The sequence below is a fragment of the Meles meles genome, chromosome 12, assembly GCF_922984935.1.
Source record: "Meles meles chromosome 12, mMelMel3.1 paternal haplotype, whole genome shotgun sequence".
In the NCBI taxonomy this organism is placed as follows: Eukaryota; Metazoa; Chordata; class Mammalia; order Carnivora; family Mustelidae; genus Meles; species Meles meles.
Genome location: NC_060077.1, coordinates 56,698,139 through 56,720,547, shown reverse-complemented (window position 1 = coordinate 56,720,547; position 22,409 = coordinate 56,698,139). Strand labels below are relative to the sequence as shown.

The window sequence follows — 22,409 nt, the reverse complement described above, 5'->3', positions numbered from 1 at the left end:
GAAGCATCAGTCTCAGATTGCTGGCAGAATTCGGTTTCCTGTAGTTGTGGGAACTAGGTCCCTATTTTCCTTCTGGCTATGGACAGAGGGCCATTTCTACCTTCCAGAGGCCGCTTGCATTCCTTGACTTGTAACCTCCTTTCATCTTTAAATGGGGAAAAAGAGATGATTAAGTCTCGCTTTCATTTTAATTTTGTCCTATGTTTTCCTTTACATCCTCTGAACTTCAGCCCAGAAAGATTCTCCAATTTTAAGAATTTATGTGATTAGATTGTCCCACCTAGGTAATCTAAAATCATCCCTTCAGCTCCAGTTCTGTCTTAACTCACACCTTCAGTCTCCTTTGCCATGAACAATAGCATATTCATAGGCTCCTGAGATGATAGCCCTAATAGTTATCCATAAGAACCCCCACGGACACAGTTCTGAAGGGCTGACTTGATCACAGATGCCTGGAAGAATAGATGGCCTTCATAGACTTTAGATAGCTTCCATGAATGTCATTTTATTCAAATTTAAGCTCGTGGTTTCTTCATTGGGGGGAGTCCAGATTTCAGCACGTAATGGCATGTGAATGAACTGATTTCCACTTGTGGGCTATGCTCAGGCTAATGTTTGCTCTGAGATCAAAGAAAGAAGGTTTCAGAAGTGAATATAGCATTTTATTCCAGGAGGCTTTCCCGCCCTTCTCTTCCTTCCTTCCTCTCTTCCCCCCACCCTCCGTTCTTTCCTTTATTCCTGGAAAAATTGAAAGAAAGAAATGTTTACGAGGGAGAAAGTTGGTCTGGCATGGCAAAGGTATGAGGTAGGAATAGCACTTGGAACATAGGACAAAGAAAGGATGAACCCTATGAAACGGAGTAGCTTTGCCTGTCTCATCTGAAGAGAGAACAGTGTATAAAGTGTTTCAACTTAAAACATAGAGTACTTCTCCATAATTAAGCCATTGAAATACATAGGAAATTTGTTTTGCTTTTTAAAAAATCTTTGGGATAAGTAATTTGAATCCTGCTACTCTATTCTTATTTACTATTGTTTGTTTTTAAGATTTCATTTGTTTATTTGAGACAGAGAGAGAGAATGTGCATACATGAGCAGGGCAGAAGGAGTGAGGGAGGAAGGAGAGGGAGAAGCAGACTCCCCACTGAGCAGGGAGCCTGATGCAAGGCTCAATCCCAGCTCCCTGAGTTCATGACCTGAGCCTAAGGCGGATGCTAACCCACTGAGCCACCCAGGCGCCCCTCTTATTTATTACTTTTAAGCTTTCTTTTAAAGTGTCTCTATCTGTCTGCAACCAAGAAGACCCTCTGTATTTTTTAAAAATCAAGTTATAGTTATTTCTTGTGAAACTGTCTTACTATTTTTTTTTCATTTTAATCTCCTAGGTTGTGAGAACACAGTTTAGCAAAGTGTATAAAGGCAGCAAAGCAGGTAGTTTAGATTTCTGTTAGTCTTCCAAGGAAAACCTACAAGTAAACTGGAATACAACACAGAGAGATTATACAGTAAAATGCTTTTGTAAACTAGGATTTAAAGAACTGGAAACCTTATTATTTTTCTCAGTCAAAATGTAAATGGGCAAATTTTTATGTTTTTATGTTGTAAAAATGAATTGTGAAATGTTTCTCTACAGAATGAGAAAACACGTAAAATGCCTTCCAACTCTAATATTCCAAAAAGTCCACCTATTTAAGAACATTTGGCTGGAGTAGATCCTTAAAGAAAATAAAAATTATTCACGTTCAGCCCACCCATTTCCTCTGCTCTGTGTCAACAGGACATGAGTATAATATAGTTCATTTATCTAGTCATTCATTCAGTAATGTTTACTGAGATACTAATATGTACTGGGCCAAAAAATAAGGTACAAATAGTTCATAGAAGTGAGGAAATTAAGACAAAGATATTAACCATAATAAATAATGGTGATTGCAGTGACAGCTATACATAGTACTGTAGTATAGTACTGACTGGGCCTTACCCAGTGCCAGTTTTCCAAGACAAGTTGACAGTTCTAATCTTTACACATTTCACCATGTATCAGTACATACATGCAGTATTTACTATCCCTGAATTAGGAATTACTTCCCAATAACATGAATGCCAGTTTTATTGTTTTTTGTTGTTCTGCATCCCTACTAAGGAGATTCTAGCTTGTTTTACATTTTTTTATTCTCTGGCTTTCTTCATGTCTTTAGAAAGATTAAACAGAAAACTACTTACGTGTATCTCCGTATAAGAATATAAATATTTGTCCTATACTTACTTAAGCAAATTTATTGGCACTCTTGTGCCTTCATGCTGGCTAACATGGCATATTGATACGGAAACATAAACTATCTCTAATCAGCCTTTCCAGAAAGACCAAACGTTGTCAGTTTCATTCATTTTCCACCACCACTAAACAAATGAATATCTTGCCAGCCTTCAAAATGAAGGCAGCCATAGATGAATTACACAATATACATCTCACCTTTTATTCATTGTCTTAGATTTCTGTGAAGTGTCTTATAATCTGAAAAAAAAATACATGGGGCAGTCATTATATCCCAAATGTTTTTCATTTTTTGAGACATTTCTATTTTTATGCCATGGTGACTTGGAAAGAAAAAAGGGTTGAGGAAATGATGGGAAGGGAAAACAGTATCTTCAGGAAGGATGATAACAAGGGAAATTTAGCTGAATGGTATCATGCTTGGCAAACATTATGAGGATGAAGCAAAAGGAAGAAAAGAGGAAATAGGAAAAAAAGGAATAAATAAGTTGAAGAAAAATGAAAGATGAGAGAAAAGGAAGACATAGAGGGAAATAACTATAAATTTGGTAAATAATTATAATGACAGATTTCTTCATGTCTTCATATGCTGTGACCATGACTAGTTGATATTCAGAATAAATCTTAAGGTTGTGGCCCTGGGGGACCTTAGGTTGGTGTTTGGTGACTTATTTTAAAGGTTTTCATTAAAACCCTGAGAAAATGTGTTAAGATCTAATAACCCATCCATTTAATCATTTTTTAAAAATATCTTATTTATTTGTCAGAGAGAGAGAGCGGGCACAGGCAGGCAGAGGCAGAAGCAGGCTCCCTGTCGAGAAAGAAGCCCTATGTGGGACTCGATCCCAGGACCCTATGATCATGACCTGAGCTGAAGGCAGCCACTTAACTGACTGAGCCACCCAGGCATCCTTCCATTTAATCACTTTAAGAGAGAATGGTGTCATTGCTGACTATATAGAACCTGCATATCTTTCCATTTTCATTTATTTTGCCTCCTCATACCTTTAATTCCTAGTTGTTTCTTTCCAGCTCTCATTGGTACTTTCTCGTATGTTGAATTATACAATATTTATCATTCTGTTTCTGTCTTGTGTACTCAGTACTATTTTAAAGATCATCCTGTGTTACTATAATATATAGCTAGTGCCTTTCTTCTAATCATTTTATAGTTTTTCATGGTAGGTGACCACCACATTTTACTAAGCCATTCAGCAAATGAACGGACATCTATGTCCCCTGCAAAATTAAACTTTAACTTAACAATGTAAAGTTAATCATGGACCCCCAAATCAGAAACTACAGTAGAACAATGAACAGACCTCTAGCTTCCTGTAATGCAGGACCTACACGAACCACATTTAATTGAAGAAGGTGTGGGGGGTAGATGCATTCAGGCATTATTTATGGTATCTTCACAGCTCTGACAACTCTCTGCAAAGTTATCGTGTCCATTTTGAGGGCACTTAAAAAGCTCACAAGCGTCTCCTTATTTTAAAGGTCTTGGAGACATTTTTGAATTATTAATAGGCTGTGTCTCCTTAATACATGCCTTTGCTTGAAAAACAAAATGCTTTCAGCAGTCTTTCTCTTTGTGCAGGTGTATGTACAGCCAAAATCAACCTTGAATGAGAGACCTAGCTTGAGACTTTGTTTTTCATGATGCCGATATACTAGAGCAAGTTTCGGCAAACTTTTTGCATAAAGGAAAAGATAGTGAGTACTTTGGGCTTTGTGACCTACTCAATCTCTGTTGCCATTACTCAACTCTGCCACCACAGAATAAAGGCAATCACGACAATATGTAAATGAACGAGGGACTAGTGCTCCACTAACATTTCTTTACAAAAATAGGCAGTGGGCTAGATTTGGCTGGAAAGGCAAAATTTGATGAAACTTGTTCTAAAAAGTGATTTTGGGGGGCATCTGGGTGGCTCAGTTGTTATGTATCTGCCTTCGGCTTAGTTCGTGATTCCAGGACCCGAGGATCCTGCCCCACTTCAGGCTTCCTACTGGGGGTGATCCTGCTTCTCGCTCTCCCTCCCTCTTCCTGCTGCTCCCCCTGCTGTGCTTTCTCTCTTTCAGTAGAATAAATAAATAAAATCTTAACAAAGAAAGTGATTTTTTTTTTCCATATTGGGATTAAGTTACTTGGGGGACTCGGTGGGTCTCAAAATGAGTATTTATAGAAAATTGCCTCAGGTATTTTTTAATCCTATTGAGATCCATCACAAAGGTTTAGATGGTGCTCCAATATGAGTAACAACATCAGGGGATCAGAGATGCTCATGATCGTTTATCAGTAAGGAGACTATCTAATTGAGAGGAGCAAAAGAGAAAAAGCATTAGTAATAATTGTGTCTATAAGGATATTTTACTAGACTGCAAATAATTTACCATACTTTTCATAGTTGGCACTTCTGAAATTGGGCCTAAATTTCTCTGACCCCACATTCCCAAGGAAAAGACACTGAAGCATTTTTTAATATATTTAATATATAATATATTATAATATATTATATTTAATATATAATATATTATAATATAATAATATATATTATATAGTTATATATATATTTAATTCCCCAAAACTCTCTTCTCTGTGAGCATCCAGTTTATTTTGAAAGACTGATGTAATTCCAAAAAATATCCAAAAATTAGAACATTCACACCTATCAATCTAGAATCTACAACGTTCTGTAATTCACATTCAAGATTAGGAAGTGATATAGTCCCAGAAAGGATATTAGGCTGAAATCAGATTGTATTCTAGCAGTACTGATATTCTCTTCCTGTGAGACGTTAGATAAGAAATTGATTTTCCTGGCCTCCCCTTCCTCATTGACAAGTAAGGGTTTTTGAAAAGTTTCTGTTCCTTAAACTCTTGGAATAAACTAATACTGTCTGTCTAGAGTAGAAAAATGGCTGTATTTGTGAAGAAGGACTTTAATATTCTATTTCATGTGCCTTTCTACTATTTGTGTGTAATATAATCAGCAAGCATTATTTTATAATGGATTTTATAAAGATTTTATAAGTGGGGTTTAAAAAGAAATATTTAGATTCTCATATAACATGGACGTGGCAATGAAATTGGCATTAAGCATAAATATTTTCAAAATTAAACATTTACTACAAATAAAAGGTGAGTTCAGGTTACTTGACTATAGCAATAGGAAGTTATAAAATACCTTATGTTTTAATTTTTCAATGAATTTACTTAATTTATGCTATATTGTACATACTTGAACCTCTTAGATCAGTCTCACATTTGTAATAAAGTTTCTAGGTACTGCTCTTACCGTTTCTGCATTTATGTAGTACATTATTACTTTATGATAAAGTTAGTTGATAATTCCTTAACTCTTTTTGCTGATGACCTTTTAAAGCTGCATAATTAGAATAAGTTGTGGTTATTGTATTGGAATCTCTATCCCATGGGCCAACAAGGCAGCACATTAATTCTCTGCATCACCCACTCCATGTGCAGTGCCATCAGCACAAAGATATTATTCTTTGTAATTACATAAAGAAAGGGTCTATTTAGTGTTAACTGACCTTTCTGTGACTGATCAGCCTTTTCCACCAGTGAAGTAGAAATGTATATCATTAAAATGTGAGTAAATAGGAAACCTTTCTAAATCTTAAACTATTCAAATCAGGACGTGCATATGAAGAGGAAATTGTTCAGTCTTTGACCTGACATGGTGAAAAGAGTACCAGACTTTAAATATGTATTTGAAAAATATCGACAAATTGAAATACAATTAAATTACAAAATGCATAGAAATATTTAACAAGGAAGTGATATACAAATATGTTTCTGTTTAACAATCTGAAACAATATTAGAGGACACATTATTTAACTGAAGGTTAAAATTTGAAGTTTACTTCATAAGTAGTAAATTTATAGGAATTATTATTACTGTGGTTTATCACTTATAGTGGACATACATGTAATGTAATTGTTTACATGTATTTTACTTTGAAAAAATTCACTGGTGTATATAGATTATGTGACACCAATTTTTACCCACTTTTTCTTACTACAAAATTTGTTTCTCTGATCAGTTACATTGCATTCTTTGAGGGGCGTGCATTATATGGAAGAAAACTGGTCAGATAGAAATTCAATAGCTAATGGCATTAAGTGGCATTTGTAAAGCATTTTTTTTTAAGATTTTTTTTTTTTTGTTTATTTGACAGAGAGAGACACAGTGAGAGAGAGAGAGAGCACAGGCTGGAGGAGTAGGAGAGGGAGAAGCAGGCTCCCCACTGAGCAGGGAGCCTGATGCTGGGCTCCATTCCAGGACCCTAGGATCATGACCTGAGCTAAAGTCAGCCGCTTAACGACTAAGCCACCCAGGCACCCCGTAAAGCATTTCTTAAAGACATCAGGTAGTTACAGGAGAAATGCTACAGTCAACATACACTCACGTTAATTATGCGGTTTTTAATATTTAGCAAGCATCTATAGCTCTAGGATAGATTTTTCCCTCCTGATAACATAGACAGGACTCTGTATATGAAATATATTCAGAATCTGCTTTAAAAAAAAATGACTCTTGGGGCACCTGGGTTGCTCAGTTGGTTAAGCAACTGCCTTTGGCTCAGGTCATGATCCTGGAGTCCTGGGATCCAGTCCTGCACTGGGCTGCCTGCTCAGAGGGGAATCTGCTTCTCCCTCTGACTCTCTCCCCTCTCATGCTCTCTCTCTCACACTCTCATTCTCTCTCAAATGAATAAATAAAATCTTTTAAAAAATGACTCTTCCTTGGAACTTTGCTTATCACTTTCACTGGAACTGATCTCTCATGGAACTATCATTATTTGGATATGTCTTTTATCCTTTTTCATGTATGATGTATTCTGGTGTAGTTAGCTTTATGAATGCTTCAGTTTCCTTATCTGATTGTAAGCTTCTTCAGCCCTGAAATTGTGTATTTTTTCATGTTGGTATCAATAATTCCCAGCCAGATATCTACAATGAACAGCATCTAAAAATAATAAGGAACAAGCAGGGTAATACAGAGTATTCATATTCAATGGGTACTCAGTGGATACTTCTGAATTCTTTAAAAGGCAATGTCATAGTCTCCGTTGGTGAACTTTATGAGTGAATTGACAGCATCTATATTTGTAACTCCATCAGGGAGCTAAGATAAAGAGTCCTGATTGTTTATCATATATGTATGTAGTCATGTGTAGGGTGCTGGAGTGGAGTAACTACCAGTAACCTGGCAGGGACAGGTGCTATTTGACCTCTCAGAGTGTCCCCAAGAGTGCTTTGTGTATACCAGTTGCTCAGTAAGCATTTTGAATAAATTACTGGATAGAGAGCATTCTGTCAAACATGGTAATATATAGAGTCTGAGGCACGTAACAACCTTGATGCGGAGGACTGATTTGTTCATTTAAAAATCAAGAATGTTCAAGACTAATTATCAGAGAACTCATGTTGGACAAGAGACTGGTTTCCATGGCAGCACAGACAAGGAAGTGGGTCCTGGGAGAGTTAGAACAGTTACTTGCTCCTTTGAGGCTTCAGGGTATCGACACATATCATTCTTACAGACTTGCTTCTTGGAAACACTGGGGAGGACTCTCGTTTTCTGTAGTAATTGGTGTATAGATTTTAAGGGAACAGCAATACAATAAAGCCTCTCTGCACACAGTAGGTGATGCGCCTATACATATGCTTTCTCCATGTCTGTTATATCGTTAGAAAATTGGCATGTTTTTCAAGCATTTACGTTCACCATGCTAATTCCCATTAATCAAAGGGAATGCTTTTGAAGTGACAGTGTTCACAAAGGGACTAGGTCTCCTTTATTCTTAACTCTATCCCCTGCACATTCCATGAATAAGTCTCGGTACTGTTGCCTACTTGAATAATATCTAAGGGCCACTGCATGCAAAACTACCAACCCAAAGTCCTAAACTGGCAGAGATGTGCCAAAGGCATCTGTGGGGTTTTAACAGTATGATATCACTGGTTTAATGCATGAACATATGTCCAAGATCATGTGCTACTGAAACACTGGTGCTTGGAATGGAGCATTATTTATGATGCTTTGCATCAGTGGGATACCAAATATATGGGTACTTTTCATTGTTTGCATAGTAATATTTTAAAGCCTAGAGATAACAGAACATTTAACACAATCCATGAAAGCCTAATTCACAAGTCATAGGTAACAACAATCTAATAGTCCTAAAGGGGCCATAAAAACATTCCTCTTGACTGATTCACCCAGCTTTGCTCAAATGTATATTGACCCACGTAGCAGGAGAGTTTTGATCCCTGCCAAATAAAAGACTGTTCTAAGATTCAAATCTCTGATTATTTTTTTCTATGAGGCCTTTTCTGACCAACTCCCCCATCTAGTGGGATCAATTCCACCTGGTAGAATTGATTATAGGTACTTCAAGAGATACCCCGAAATACACTTGCTTACTCCTCTGCATCTTCCTACTCTAGCTTCTAATCCCTGGTGAAAAGGGTAGCATTCTATTCTTATTAATCCTTGGGGTAGCCATGGAACGGGACCCAGAGAATAAACTTACTGAAGGTTTGCTGAACAAATGATTGAATGAATAAAAGCTAACCATGAGGATACTCTGGAGTAAATTAATCAGTAAATACCACAATACAATTTTTGTTTTCTGGTGGTGCTGGCAGGAAGTCAATCCTTTCAACCACGGGACTCCAGTGAGTGTGGTGCAATCTATGTAAGAACATGGACATATGTGTCACTAACAGCCAGCCAAGCCCCGGCAGGATGTGGAAAGAGCAAGGAGCTTCTACAGTAAACTACTAATAACCAAGAATCAGGAGATGACATACCATCAGGAAAGATCACCTGAGGCAGCCGCACGTAATCATATCAGGATGGGACACTTAGAATTAGAACTGGGTCAAAGATGACAACTTTTGGGCGCCTGGGTGGCTCAGTGGGTTGGGCCGCTGCCTTCGGCTCAGGTCATGATCTCGTGGTCCTGGGATCGAGTCCCACATCAGGCTCTCTGCTCAGCGGGGAGCCTGCTTCCCTCTCTCTCTCTGCCTGCCTCTCTATCTACTTGTGATCTCTCTCTGTCAAATAGATAAATAAAATCTTTAAAAAAAAAAAAAAAGATGACAACTTTTTTACAATGTGTAATTATAGTCCCCCTGCCTGGCAAACTGGATCCAAATGCCTGTATTAATAATGACTGAGGCTGTAGGTGATACATTACCATAAATTTAGGTATGGACACTAAGACTATTTGAATAACATTAAAGTATTTGTAAATAGCTATGTAGGTTTTCTACATATACACGTACAGTGCAAATACTTTAATCATAAGCATCTCTCCAGAATATTTAGATCAAGTTTCTGTCTTGTAATCTCCTTTGCCATTAATCCACATTAAATTTTTTAAAAATGTTCAAGTGTGACTTTGTCCAGGGTAAGTGTATCTGGCTGGACCTCCATTAGAGCCAATGGGTAGCATTGTTGCATCAACTGTAGTCCAGAATTGTGCATCCTCAGCTGTAAAAGTCTAATTACTTGGGCACTTGGTCTTGAAGTGAATGCATCAGTCCTAATCAAATCATGGACTATGGAATTGTGTAGGTAAAACAAGCAAACAAACAAAAAACCAAGAGACTGGTTATATATAACCAACATACCCATACTGACTTATAACAAAAAGTGGCTTCAAAGGGGTCCAAGTTCTAGTTTCCTTCAGCCACTCATTTTATCTATGTCAACAAGCTGTGTGTTAGCCAGATTATAAAAAAAGAGTTGCTTGGTGGAAGTAGGCTCAGAACAAGGTAATTCTGTTATTTGGTTGCTTAATATCATTAGGTTTTATAAAGACGGTGCTGCATAGTGTTGAGTGGTGGCTCAAGTTTACAAAGGAAATATATTGGATGGTGAAGAGTATGGGATCTAGAGCCAGTCTGCCTGTATGAACAGCTCAAGTCTCCATTTAGTATATGTGTAATCTTGCACAAGATGTCTGGGTGTTTCAGTCACCATGGTTGCTTAATAGATACTGCCAAACTTTATGGCTTATGATTCTATGTGTCAGAAATTTGGACAGGACACAGCAGAGCCTGCTTGGCTCTTATCTCACACTTTCTGAACCATCAGCTGGGTTACTCAGAAACTAGGGATTAGAATCATCTTCAGATGACTCATTTATTCATGAGTGATGCTGACTGTTCTCTGCCACCTGAGGTAGGAGTGTTTGCTGGAACACTTAAACATAACTTCTCCATGAAGTCTGGATTCCTTATAACATGGTACCTGGTTCTAAGGATGAATGTCCCCAAAGAGAGGGCCAGGCAGAAATTGATTGGTTTGTTTGTCTTTAAAAATAAACTGGCTTTTGACGCCCGGGTGGCTTAGTGGGTTAAGCCTCTGCCTTCAGCTCAGGTCATGATCTCAGTGTCCTGGGATCGAGCCCCACATCAGGCTCTCTGCTCAGTGGGGAACCTGCTTCCCCTTCTCCCTCTGTCTACCTCTCTGCCTACTTGTGATCTCTCTGTCAAATAAATAAATAAAATCTGTAATAAATGAATAAATAAATAAATAAATAAATAAATAAATAGGCTTCTTCAAAGTCAGATTTTTTAAATAAACTAGCCTGGAAAGTTACATAGTATCCTTTCCACCATACTCTTTTGGCTGGTGAAACCACAAGTCTACTCAGGTACAAGGGGAAGAGAAAAACATTATGCTTCTTGATAGGAAGTAACAAGATCCGGAACAACATGTGGAATGAAAGTACTTCTGTTGTCTTTTTTGGAAAATACAGTTTGCCTTACCTGACTTTTCTTGCCTTCGTTTCTCTGTAAAATGAGGATAATAATGTAACTGAGATGATTGCTTTTGTCTTAATTCTTTCCGTTCTGTGTGGAATTCATAAGTCCACATTCAAGTTCAGCCCTATATCTAAGTTCTTAACTCTATGTCACAGGGAGCTACCATTTTGTAGAAAAAGAACCCAGTCCTCTAATTATAATTCCCTATTCTTTATTTGCCCCATGTGAGAGGGAAAGAGAAGGGAAAGACTGAGAAAAATAAACTGAAAATGGAAGAACAGTCCAAGATGAAATCCATGGTTTAAAAAATAAGAAAGGTCAAGTGAAGAAAATGGAGAACCTACCATTTATATATCTTGGGGTCTCAATCTGCCTTCAATTTTCAGCATTTTTGGTGACAGAAGGAGAAGCCAGTTCTTTCTTTAGGTATGGTTTCTCAGTACTTGGGGTATCATGGGCTAATTAGGTAACCCCAGAAAAATGTTATGTTTTAAGGGGTTCCATACCTATGAAAGTCAACAACGTACCCAGAGATAAAAGCTCTTGCTAAGGCTGGACATGTGCTATATCCTTAGAATAATGTTCAGTGCAAAAATATACTGTGTAAGTGCTCTTTATATACTTCTTTCAAATCTTTACCACTCAAGTAGTATAATACCAAGTAATATATATTCTACATTCTAATTATATATTTGTTTTTTTTAAGATTTTACTTATTTGACAGACAGAGATCATAAGTAGGTGGAGAGAGAGAGAGAGGAGGAAGCAGGCTCCCTGCTGAGAAGAGAGCCCCATGTGGGGGGCTCCATCCCAGGACCCTGGGATCATGACCTGAGCGGAAGGCAGAGGCTTTAACCCATGAGTCACCCAGGCGCCCCTCTGTGATTTATAATACAAGTCTTCACCACAAGACTATGAATTTTGGAGATTCACCATTATATTCTAGAGCTTGGCATATAGTACTTATTAAATTCAAAGTTTTGAATAAGTAATTAATGAAAATGAATGAATGAATGAATGAAATAACACTGTAAACTCAAAACACAATTATTTTAACATACAGAGATAGCAGTCAAATTTTTCTTTACTGGTTTTAGGAACAACATTTTTTTCAAGTTCACATTTAGCCAAGACCTTAAGAAAAAGATTTTACTGATAAGATTCAGCTGGATTTGAATTTAAAAGCATGTAGAAGTCATCTTATTCTCTTGTTAGTTTCTGCTTTCTTCTTACCTTTGATTATATTTCTGACCCCAACTTTTGTGCCCTTTTTAAATATCTCCTACTGTTAATCTTTCATAAGTTCTTCAACCCCAGTAGTGGTAACATTATTTCCCCTGGACATATTTTCACCAGTATCATTCCCTCTTTGTTTCACTCACATGTAATAATACTAATTGTTAAAATTAAGTCAAAGTTGTAAAGTTAAGCATAAACAAAAATTTTCTAAGAGAGTCAGTAGAATACCATTATTTAAAATTTTTATAAACCTGAAACTTCATTGCACATCTGAAAGTCACTGACTTTCAGAAATAGGTAGTAAATTGGCAAATCCTTCTACAAATTCATTATTGAGAAATGATAATGTAAAATATCATGACTGATGTAACAGTGTTTTGAAGATTCACTGACAACTGCACAATTTGATTTCTTGGTATCTAATTATGGCATACAAGGCAGTAAGAATTGTTGTCATACAGAAATTGAAGGTATATGTATTTGCAAAGCTGCATTTTACACAGTGAGCAAACCATAAAGTACGAAATACATCCTCACTAAAGTTCCATTAAATAGGTTTAATGCAAATCCCAAAGCTTTCCTACCACTTTCCTCAAATGCAATATTTATAGTAGCCATCTAGGGCTTGAAAGAAATCTAACTGAGTAGAATACCTTAGGTATCAGGGCTGTGCTTATGTTAAATCAAACAAACAAAATGATTCTCAAAATGATTCCTCCCCCTACCTTCAGTAGAACATTCATCAAAGATCCAACTGAATCACTTGAGGCTTAGATTTTAGTAAGTGTTAAGATATCAAAAAGAACTCCAACCCTTTTCTTCAGAAGTAGCTCCACCAAAGCAAAATACTCATAGATATTTGGTCCCCCTATCAAAAGATAATTCTATGTGATTTTAGGTAAGTTTATTCAACAAAAATTTCTAAAGTTTGAAATTACTGTGCCAGAATTAGGACAAGGACATTTAAAATAGGTTCTCAGTTCATCATTTTGACTTTTTGAAGAACAGCTATGACATAGTATTCATCATTAGGGATCAATATGGATACCAGGCTTTTATGAGAAATATGTTTGTTGACCTTAATAAATCTTCAAGTGTATAAATACAGAAATATGCATATAGACAATTTTCTGCTGAATTACATTTAATCTATTCACATTCTCATACTGCAATATATTTTTAAGCAATTTATTCTAAAGGTTTGATATGGCAGTTTTCACAAAGAAATATTTGTAATTGCTTCACAGTGGTTATTTTTATATCTAGTTATTTAATCACCATTATCATTATTATGATTAATCCACATTTATGTGTTTTGCAAACTTTTTGCTACTATGAATCAACTTTTAGTGAAAAACACATTTTGCTTAAAATAAATTTTCCATAAAATGAACTATGAGATTAACAAGTTTGAAAACATTTAAGGCTGTTGATAAATTCTGTATTTTTTGAAGCACCAGTGAAAACTGTATGTGATACAAACATAAAGAGAATCAGCAACTGGATTGAATTCACACATCTAGTTCAAAATGATAGGTAGCCGCTAATTTGCCAATTGGTAATACTACAAAAGTTATATTCTAAGGGACTTGTATTAGATTTAATAAATTTGTTTAGTCATGAGGGGGGTGTTATAAAGTTCTCAACTGCTCACAGATTTAACTTTTAATATAGCTAACGTATAGTAGGATCAAATAATCGCTCTCTCATTGTACTTCTAAATGTTGTGTTCCTTGTATTTTATCCTTTAATTCTCTATGTTCTGTTCCTTGTCTTTTATCCTTTAATTCTCTATGTTTTCAGTGAGTGCCACCACCCTGAACCTCTTAGAGATAGAATTCTAAGCTTCTAAGTGTCTTCTACCTATTTGAGCATTGGCGTTTGGGGAAAGGAATGGGGGTTGTAAACTGGAAGAAGTCTCCTAGGAAGCTGAGTAGAGCATCTCAGGACTGAGTACTTCCCAAGGCATTGTGGAGGGAAGTCTGGGAAAGAGGGAGAACAAAAGTCAGAGACTGACTCTAGCAAATCAGTGTTCAAAAAAGAAAGAAAATAAATAGGTGCATCAAGAAAGAAAATTATTAAATCCAAGGAGGATATTGGTATCAGAGGAAGCACCTTTTTGACTTTATTTTCCTACAATATGTAATATAATATTTGTAGATAATTCAAATGATGTTGAAAAATTCAAGGAAATTAAAATGATTTTAAATATATATTCATCTTCTAGAAAATACAAGATGATTCTTTGGAAGAAAATCTACGTTTAGCTCAAGAATATCAAAAATTACAGACTACTTTCTTAACAGAAAAGGACAATTATTTCAATCTATATGATAGACAGCTATCACTTGATGCTTCAATTCGAGATAAAAAACAGGTAGGTTTTCTTAATTTTTTTAAATAATGATTTACTTGACATATGTAATACAGAAAGTAACAAGTGTCCAGTCATGGGGTCTCCAATCTGATGGTGGTTCTTTATATGCCACCAAATGTCATGTTTTCTTCTTGTAGAATTTTGTTGTATGTTTTTATCAACTTTGGAACTCAATTTTGAATAGATATGTGAGAAATGAAGAAACTTAGTGTCTAAGCCACAATTTTATGCTAATTTGCTTTTTTATGATCTGGAATACCAAATTTTTGGAGTTTATAGATTTTAGATATATTATCATAGACTTCAAATTTCATTTTTATCTACAGATAGCTTTTCAGAATATGCCTCAAAATCTTCTTCATGTTGTATGGCCTCCAAATGTTGGTTTCTGTTTTCTTAACAAATATATGAGTCTTAATTAGAACCTTGGAGAATAGTTGACCCTTTGTAGTTACAGGAAATCAGTAGAAATTCTCATATATTTTATAAAATCTTCTGTAAAATCCACTTCCTCTGTATTCTTCCCCAGATACTCATTGGCATGAAAAATCATTTCCCTTTGAATTTTTGTTTCTTCACAGAATCTAAATTTCAAAATATAGAGGCATGATTATTTTTTAACAATCCACCTAGTCCTAAGACCAGTAGACTGTTAATGAACCCTTCCTCCTATTGTTGTCACACATTCTACTCTACTGTAAATTAGTAGTTTAATATTCCAGTACTGTACTTACCCCTCCTTATTGTGGAATATTGGGAAGACAGAAGGCCAGGATTTGAGTGTAATCTCTACCACTTACTAGCTCAGTCATCTTGGCAAATTATTTATCCTTTCTGACCTCAGTTTTCTCATCTGTAAAATAAGATTTACCTCAGAGGAAACCTGATAAGGAATAAAAAAGAGACATCCATAGTTATTTTGAAAATAAAAGGATACTATGAAACTAACTATTACTTTCATCTGGTATGCTGCTTATAAACTCCCTTATGTTTCCCATCCATCTACTCTGGTGTGAGTTAAAGTTTCTGAATACATTGAAAGAAAGAGTGTGTATTTTTCTCTTAAAAACTAGTAGCAAGATTGAGGTAGATTAAGAAATAAATGTGTTTGTTAAAGAATTGATAATAAAACTATACACCAAAATCTTAGTGTCCTCAGACCATGTGCAGGATTCAAAGAAAGGACATTAATGGAACATTTGTCCAGTCATTTCATGCATTTGACATTGTTATTGAGGTTAAACATGTTCTATTTGTTCCTGATAATTGAGGAGGAGAAAATCATCGATGGCTATACTGTATTTCCTTTTCTAACCAGGAGGGAAACAAAAATAAATTTTATGGGTACTTGTTATCAGTTTATATAGAATCCTTTGGTGACAAATGAGAAATAGATACCTGCATAAATATGAAGAAATCATGCCTTTCAGAGAGATCCATCACTCTGTATTTCCATAGTAAGAATAAAATTTCTTGATGTTGGAGTTAAAGCAAATTGTGATTCAAGATTCAAGGAGTGAGACCCTGGTATGAACAGAGAGTGAGGTATGCTAGGAGACTGAGTTTATATTTGTGATGATCTCTCAAATGAATCACTTTTAACACACCTGTTTCAGGGAAACTTTCAAAGATTTATTTGTACTTCCAGTCATTTTTCATTTCCATCCTTCAGCGATGGAGGTCATTAAGTGCAGGCTGCCCTTGTCAGTGTCATGTAGGATCAATTTGCTGCAATGGACGGAGAGGCCTTATTGATGCTGTTAAATCTGTCAGTGAGAAATCGTATGTCATTAGCGTCTAAGGCACTGCTTACAGGATGGAATTTGGCCATCAAAACGGAATAAAACCTTTTAATATTTTAGTCCATTTCTTTGATATTGCAGCATTTCCCATATTATATATATGTATGTTTTAGTCCTTTGACCAGTTTAGTTTTAGGTATACAAAAGCACTGTTCGACCTCTGATTCCCTTATTAATTTCCTTATATAAAGCGGATCTCACATTAAGGAATTTTGTGTATTATTTTCCTGTTCTATCATAACTTCATTGCTTCTGAGCATAGATTCCTTTTGGCATGGTAAATAATTACATTTTGATTTTAGTGCTTCTTATGGAGTATTATTCTCTCTATGCAAATAATACATTTTCATACTTCTTTGTATTTTTAGGCCAAGAGTAGTAAAAAAAAAAAAAAAAGCTTAATGGAGGAATAAAACAAGTTAAATACAAAAAATAATGTCCCTTTCCTTAACACAATTTTATATACATTTGGTTCAAATATTAGAATCGTATAGTATTTTAAAATATTTTAAAAGAATCATATAGTATTACTCTTGGTGATAAAATTATATCTCCTTCCTTCGCACATGTTTCTTGATGCTTTCCTGTGCTTTAAATTTTTGCGGTGATGAATATTTTCCCCTTCAAAAATCAGAAACAAAATGACTGTTCAAAATTCCTGTCTCCTCTGTTCATGGGTAATGATGGAATAGAATCCAATCTAAAACTTCTCAGATCTCAAAATTTAAAATAAAACTAAAGGGGAATAAAAGAAAAATATCCGAAAAACAGGTTGTACTTCTATGTAAAAATAGACATTTTCATTGAAAGATTTCAAAAAAGATTTTCATTTTTTAGAAGTCCATGAATATATTGATAAAATCCTGTATTTGTTTTAATTGCTATCTCAAATTCTTCAAGTCTGCAAAGAAAGGTAAGCTAAACAAGCATGCAAATGTTGATGTGTTCTGTTGGCTGAAAACATGATCCCTTTTGAAACTGGTTAAAGTATATTTTTAATTCTATTGTAAACCACTTTTGAAGCTTAACTTTTACCTACTCCAGTTCTTGGTAGTTTCAAAGTGAGGGAATACAAATTAGTATAGAATTGGTCATCACTGAACAACCACTTATATGGACCTGGTATGTGGGCCAAGCCATTTGTAAATATTATCTTTGTAATGTCCAGTAGTAATCCTCTAAAATTTATTATTATTATTACAATCATCTCCAGTTTAAGGTACGGAACTGAGAGTGTGTCACAAGGTCATCCAAGTAGAGGGAAATGACTAAGATGGGAATCAAATACAGGATTTTTTAAAAATCCAACTCATTTCATAATCATGACACTACCCTTATACTGTAGTGTTATTAAACAATCCTATACTGTCTCAGCAGGCTTTATAAAGCATGTAAAAACTGTATCAGTCATGCATTATGTCGCTAGTGTCCAACTGAAACAGATTATTTGATTCACTAATTGTTTTTATAATTTTATCTCATTGAAGCCAATTTCTCAATAATGATTTTCTTGTGGGGAAAGGACTACCATCTATTTATTTAGAAATATTTAAATTTCATAGGGATTATCGATAAGTTTTACAGTTCTAAAATGTAAAATTTTTGAACTGGAAACACCTTTAGAAATTTTACCCATCACTTTAAAATTAAAAATTATTACACACACACACACACACACACACACACACAAACTCACACACAAAATAAAAAGTAAAAGTAAAATAAAAGATTATTTCACAACTGAGGAGCCTTAGGACCAGAGTGGTCCAGTGATCTACTACATACACAGTTAATTAGAAAAAAAGTTGGCCTAGGACAGTTGTCTTAACTTACATTCAAATATTCTCTCCAACCATCTGTAAAATGAGCATGTGCTGTGACATTTTTTGAAGGCTTGAGTGAACCAGTAGTTGAAAAGAAGTAAGAGTAACCCTCAATGGATATGCTCAGATTGGAGAATCTTCTTTAAACAACCTGGGCTTATTAAAGAATCATGTAGGGACATAAGTCAGAGACTACTTTGGAGCTCTAGGGGATACTTCTGGGTCTCACAGAATTCAGACAGTATTCATTCATTCATTCATTCATTCATTCAAATAAATTATTAATCATCCAGTGTACTGACGTCCATTGTTTTGATACAATTAAAGGAACAGGAATACGCCACCTCAACTCACCTTCCATGCTGAATACTGTGATTCCCAGAAATCGAGGGATTTTTTTTCTAGACTAGAGCATAGAAACAGAGTTCAACAATATCCTTTTACCCCACCAATGGAAGAATCATGGATTTTTGCTGTCCAATCTGCATCACCTAGGTTTCATTAGACAAAGTTTCCATTTTAAATTCTCAAAAAGGTTGTATCATCCATAGACTTCATTAGCACGTTTTCTCTTCCCCTTTTCCGTTTTTCCTGGAATACTCTCTTTACAATGATTTGATGAGGAGTCAAAGTCAATTCTAGCAATAAACAAAATTGTTTTCCTAAAGAAATGTGAAAGTGGTTTAGGTTCCCTTTTTCATGAGTACTTTATATTGCTTGTTATCTTGCATATATTAAAATGAGGGTTCAAGTAGTGATTTTTGAGTGTTTGTTTCTGTGTAGATGGAAATTCATTTCTTTCGTAGGAAAATTGTAACTCTTAATTAGTTTTACTACATGCACACACACATGCACACCCCCCACACATTTGTTCAAAAGGAGTTGCTGCACTTTATAGACTGATAAGCTCGCATTAAATTTCTACTGGCCCTTTTCCCTGAAGAACTCTCAAGAGATCTCTGAAGAGCTTTTGTGATCGTAAACAAGAGTAGACAGCTGGTCATCTATTGTTCTGTCTCTTCTGTTGTCCAAACTCTGTGAGAAAAACACCAAAACTTATGTGTTTATTTCTGCTAATACTTTTAGAAAGGTCAGCTTGGTTTAAATCAAAACAGCTCTTCAGTCTAGTACCAGTTTTAAGGGAATTGTAGATTTATGTATTTTTAAGCAATTTTAAGAAGATGATCTAGTGGAGATGCACAGCCATAAGCAGCTTTTTAATGTTAGTGAAATGTTAGTGAAAGCCTGATATATCAAAGACACTCATAGTAAATTTTCATATGTATTATCGACCTTTGAACAACACTGGTTTGAACTGCATTGGACCACATGTATATATACACATACATACATACACACATACATATAAACATATATATATATATATATATAAAAATTGGAAAAAATTTTTTGAGATTTGTGACAATTTGAAAAAACTCACGGGTGAAACATGTAGCCTAAAAATACCACAAAAATTAAGGAAAAGCTAAGTAAGTCATGAAATCCATAAAATATGTAGATTTTGTTTATCTATTTTATCATTTACTCCCATAAAATATACACAAGTCTTTTATTTTTTTAAAATCTATCTTAAAAAGTTAAAATTTACCAAAACTTATTTACACAAACTTAAAGACCATGTATAGCACCATTTACAGCTATATTTATAATTAGATAAATATAAACAAACAAAAAGATGAAATATTACATCATAACGTCATAAAATTAACTGAGTACATATTGCACTACTGTAATAATTTCATAGGCACCTCCTACTGCTATTGTGGTGAGCTCAAGTGTCTTGAGTATCTGCTCAAAAGGCCCTGTGAAAGCTCATCATCTCTGTGTGAGCCCTTCCTCTCTCCAGCTCATTACTACACTAGTTAAGAAGTGACCTCAAGATATATGGATATCTGGCAATGCCTGGAGACATTTTTAGTTATCACACCTAGGGGGATGTTGGGAGGGGTGTTTCTGGTATCTAATGGGTAGAGGCCAGGGATAGTGCTAAACCGCAACCCCCACACATACACCAATAAACTGTCCAGCCTAAAACATCAATAGAGCTAAGGTTAAGAAAGTCTGTGTATAAAGAGACTCAGATACAGAGATAGAGATAGATGTATTATATATTTATCATCTATACATACATATATATGGCACATTGTGTACTATATCCCATTTTTAAAAACTGAAGCCACATTTGCATATTAAAGATTCTGAGAAATCCCACTTTAAGAAACCTATTAACTCTGTTAACCCTGAATTTCCTGTGATCCCTGGAACCTTTCCCTAGAAAACCTGTTTACAACTGACAGTATTTAGTAGATTAACTATTGCACAGTATTATTCTATGGAGAAATGGAGAAAATTTAATGTCATAAAATCACACAGTCAGGAAATTTTGCTTACCTATAACTTTTAAAAAAAAGTAAATAAAGAATTTTTTATTATATTACTTATAATGTCCTAGGAAAAAACTGGTATTTTTATGTAGATATATATATATATATATATATATATATATATATATATATATATAAGTTATGTTCTCTGGAATCCCTATAGACGTAGAACTCTGACTTTTTAAAATGCCATAGTGCAGCTGTGAAATGAAATAATAATTTTTAATCACCCAAGGACCATGTTAAAAATTATAATAAAACAAGTAAAATGTTTATAATATGCACGTCCTACAATAGGTATATTTTCTACTTAGGCATCTCTAATGCATGACTTAGAACTGCAATTGATTTGCAATTCTGTGGGAGTATCAGTATAATGATTTTTTTAGTTCTGAACTACACATATGCATCACAATGATATAAACATTTGAAAAAACTGCTCTTGTAATCATCATTCCCCAAATCTGAAGAACTGTATCTTATAATCACTTATTAACATGAATATTAATATAGGAAATGCATATTCATATATTAAATGTTTTCGGTAGGTCATTTGTTCTTTTTTCAGAGTTTTACTCTTATTGAAAGTGGGAAGGAATATCTATGGACAACTTATTTAGTCCCTCCGAGCCTCTGAAAAAAATGGAAGTATTAATGTCTCCCTAGCAGGATTATTATAAGAAGCATATCATAATAGTTAATATTTATGAAGTGCTAACTATACTTTGCAAGATTTTTTTTCTTTTTTTTTTTTTAATTTATTTGACAGAGAGAGATCACAAGTAGGCAGAGAGGCAGGCAGAGAGAGGGGAAGGAAGCAGGCTCCCTGCCGAGCAGAGAGCCCGATGCGGGGCTGCATCCCAGGACCCTGAGATCATGACCTGAGCCGAAGGCAGCGGCTTAACCACTGAGCCACCCAGGCGCCCCACTTTGCAAGATTTCATATGTAGTTTTATTTAATTTTTCAACAACCCCATGGAACATAAATATATATTTTAAATATAAAGCCCTTAGAACAGTTTTTCATAAACTGTATATTTTGCACATAGATATGACAACCGATACTGTTATTATTCTTTAGATAAACATATAGCCCTTACTTCTTATACAAAATCTTGATGTGGCTATACTATTATGAAAGAGCTCCTAGTCTATTATAGTTATAAAATAGTTTATGCAACCTGAGAATATAGTGTGAATTAAGGAGAGAGAGGACAGAAATACAGGGTAATAGTGACATTATGATAACCAGTTAGAAACCTACGCAGGTCCTGGAAGGAATAGAGCAATAGACAAATACCTGATTGTTTAGGTAAAGCTGACAGAGGGTTACAGAATAGAAAATCATGTATAGGGATGCCTGGGTGGCTCAGTTGGTTAAGCAGCTGCCTTCGGCTCAGGTCATGATCCCAGCGTCCTGGGATTGAGTCCCACATCAGGCTCCGTGCTCGGCGGGGAACCTGCTTCTCTCTCTGTCTCTGCCTGCCACTCTGTCTGCCTGTGCTCACTCTCACTCTCTCTCTCTCTGACAAATAAATAAATAAAATCTTTAAAAAAAAAAATCATGTATATACACACATACATAGAGAAAGTCTGAGGGATAGACTAAGCAGTAACTCATCAGTTAGAGTTTCATCCAAATCTTATACGAAAAGCACCTTTAGAACATATACATT

At 35.2% G+C, this 22,409-nt stretch overlaps 1 protein-coding gene across 1 annotated transcript in view; it reads left to right on the top strand.

Annotated features, from left to right (window-relative positions):
- Positions 1 to 22,409, top strand: part of CCDC178 (coiled-coil domain containing 178) — a 406,426-nt gene that overhangs the window by 232,208 nt on the left and 151,809 nt on the right. Inside the window, exon 18 of the mRNA XM_046024357.1 lies at positions 14,554 to 14,703. Within this exon, the coding sequence (XP_045880313.1) occupies positions 14,554 to 14,703 (150 nt within the window). The remainder of the gene's footprint in view (positions 1 to 14,553; positions 14,704 to 22,409) is intronic.